We start from the raw sequence: 3015 nt of genomic DNA, 5'->3' as shown, positions 1-3015 counted from the left end.
TGTAGGTCTTTTCCAACCTTGGTGATTCTATGATTCTATGCTATTGTGTCCTTGTATGTGTGCCCTTTTTGTTTCAGCAAACACTCTCTGGGAGGACTCACCACATGTCTGGAATTAGTCACTGACCACTAGAAATCTGGTATTAAATTCAACAGATTTTAATGTACTGTCATGATGCTGTTGTCTTTCAGGAGTTGTTTGCCATGAGGACCCAGGGACATCTCAGGGGACACGTGTAGGAAGGATAAACATGATAAACTCTGCTGCTGAGCTGGGATGGGCTCCTGGGACACAGGGAGCTCATAAAAGTGGGTAATGTTGTAGATAGACAGCTGTGCCCAGGAGCAGCTCTTGTGCACAGCACACCAGGGCTGGGGCTTGATTTGCAGTTGACATGAGGACAGAAGAGAAGGGAGACAGAGCTTACAGAGTGTGTACAGTGTGAGCCTGATGTGAGCTCACTGCAAGGGATTGCAACATGGTAAGTGTCTCTCAGAAGGCAATGCAGCTGCTTTTCCTGGAGGGATCACCAAATCTGGGACATCCCATCACAGATCTGGCTGCAGGCACTGCATGTTTCTTTAAAGTGGAAAAAGCCTTCTGCTCCAGCTGAGGGCTTCTGTGCTGCAGCATCAGAGCACAGCCCTGAGTGCTGCGTGTCCCAGCACAGCTGCAGGCTGTGCATATGGGGCTGCAGGCGGGTGCCCAGGGCTGTTGTGCAGAGCAGGGTCCCTGCTGTGCCCCAGGGGCCGTGTGCCGGTTATGGGACTCTGCCACTTGTCAGGATCTGCACTCAACATATCTGGGGAGCTGCCTTTCAAGAGGAGAGCCAAGGTAGGAATTTTCTGTTTTTTTGTTTTTTTTTTTTGTTTTTTTTTTAAGGAAACGGAAAGGATTGGAAGCAGAAATATAAAAGGGGCTGTCAAATATAAACACAGTGCTGAGACTCCCAAATTCTTCTCAGTCAATTGCTTGTTTTGTGAACTGTCACACGTGATGTGTTTTCCGCCTCTCCTTTTAAGGAGAGGAACCTTTTCAAGGGGGAAATTAGTTGAAAATATCATTTTCTGTTGACAAAAATCATGCACTTATATTGCAAATATGCAGGTTTCCTGAACAGAAAGTGAAGGGCGCAAGGTTGGGACTGAGGACTTTACGAGCAGTGTGGGTAAAGATATGAGACAAAAAACAGATGAAAAAATCCACGGAGATGAGATAAGATTAGAAGATGAGAGGAAGGTTAAAGCTCCATATGCCTCTTCTGCTTAATGAATGTTGAACTTAATGAAATTAAATTCAAGTTGTGGTGCTAAATAAACACTGACATAGGAGAATGAAAACATTTCACAGTACAGCAGAAGAAATGTCTTTGAGAATGGTCTGAACTTGCCATTATCATCTGCATTCTGAGCAGGACTTCATAAACAGCAGATGCCCAACAGCAGCTCCATCAGCGAGTTCCTCCTGCTGCCGTTGGCAGACACGCGGCAGCTGCAGCTCCTGCACTTCTGGCTCTTGCTGGGCATCTACCTGGCTGCCCTCCTGGGCAACGGCCTCATCAGCACAGCCGTAGCCTGCGACCGCCGCCTGCACACCCCCATGTACTTCTTCCTGCTCAACCTGGCCCTCCTCGACCTGGGCTGCATCTCCACCACTCTCCCCAAAGCCATGGCCAGCGCCCTCTGGGACACCAGGGCCATCTCCTACGCAGGATGTGCTGCACAGCTCTTTTGCTTTGTCTTCTTCCTCTCAGCAGAGTGTTCCCTTCTCACCATCATGTCCTATGACCGCTACGTTGCCATCTGCAAGCCCCTGCACTACGGGACCTTGATGGACAGCAGAGCTTGTGCCACCATGGCAGCAGCTGCCTGGGGTGCTGGGGTACTCAATTCCCTGCTGCACACTGCCAGTACGTTTTCACTGCCTCTCTGCCAAGGCAATGTTGTCAACCAGTTTTTCTGTGAAATTCCCCAAATCCTCATGCTCTCCTGCTCTGGCTACTACCTCAGGGAACTTGTGGTTATCATTTTTAATGCCAGTTTAGGCTTTGGCTGCTTTGTTTTCATAGTTGTATCTTATGTGCAGATCTTCATGGCCGTGCTGAGGATGCCTTCTGAGCAGGGACAGCACAAAGCCTTCTCCACATGCCTCCCTCACCTGGCCGTGGTCTCCCTATTTCTCAGCACTGCCTTTTTTGCCTACCTGAAGCCCCCCTCCATTTCCTCCCCGCTCCTGGATCTGACAGTGGCACTTCTGTACGCAGTGGTTCCTCCAACACTGAACCCTATAATCTACAGCATGAGAAACAGGGAGATCAAGCACGCTCTCAGCAAGGTGTTGCAATAAGCACTATTCTAGCTACAATAAAGTGCTCATCTTCCTCACATGATACCCAGTGATGGTTCATTATGTTTTATGCATCTTTGATTGTTTGATTGTGTGTGATATTGCAACCCGCAAAGAAAATGTTATCGAACATATAAATAAAAAAAAATATTTCACTTCTTCCCTTCCTTCTTTTCATTTTCTCACTCCAAGAGCTCACGTAAACAACTAACCAGATTCTTTAAATAGGTTATAAGATTCCTAAAAAGCTTTCAAAATAGACTGTTCCTTAGCTCTTCCCTCTTCCTGCTTTGTCTGGGTGTGGGGGAGATACATCCACAGACAGCATCACAACGTGCTTTTTTCATTCCTACTCTATTTACACTGCCACAGTGCTCTTACTGAGTCCTCTCATTTGTGCAGGCCTGAAGGTCTTGTGTGTCTCACAACAGTCCTGTTGTCTCTACAGCAGCACTCCGGGGCTGCAGTCAGTAGGCGGCAATATGAACGGCTGTGTCAGAGCTGGTCTCCTTGCTGGCACTGCCATAACAAGAGGGCCCCTTCAGAGCAGGACCAGAGAACTGGAGGCCTCTTCCAAAGCTGGTGTAAGGAATAAACCTCAGGAGCTGCTTCCTGAGAAGACTTTGAGATCTTCTGGTACTCTTCACTAAGTGATAATAATAGTTTCAT

At 47.8% G+C, this 3015-nt stretch overlaps 1 protein-coding gene across 1 annotated transcript; it reads left to right on the top strand.

The window, feature by feature from the left end:
* Nucleotides 1-1431: 1431 nt before the first annotated feature.
* On the top strand, nucleotides 1432-2346 carry LOC140265163 (olfactory receptor 14J1-like). Its single transcript, XM_072361048.1, has one exon. The coding sequence runs from the start codon at nucleotides 1432-1434 to the stop codon at nucleotides 2344-2346; it is 915 nt and encodes a 304-aa protein (XP_072217149.1).
* The last annotated feature ends 669 nt before the right edge of the window (nucleotides 2347-3015 follow it).

The sequence above is a fragment of the Excalfactoria chinensis genome, unplaced genomic scaffold, assembly GCF_039878825.1.
Source record: "Excalfactoria chinensis isolate bCotChi1 unplaced genomic scaffold, bCotChi1.hap2 Scaffold_68, whole genome shotgun sequence".
Lineage (NCBI taxonomy): Eukaryota > Metazoa > Chordata > Aves > Galliformes > Phasianidae > Excalfactoria > Excalfactoria chinensis.
This window is presented reverse-complemented; position numbering and strand designations above follow the sequence as displayed.

Coding starts and splice junctions, on each gene's coding strand:
- LOC140265163 (XM_072361048.1), top strand. CDS start 1,432: ATGCCCAACAGCAGCTCCATCAGCGAGTTCCTCCTGCTGCCGTTGGCA.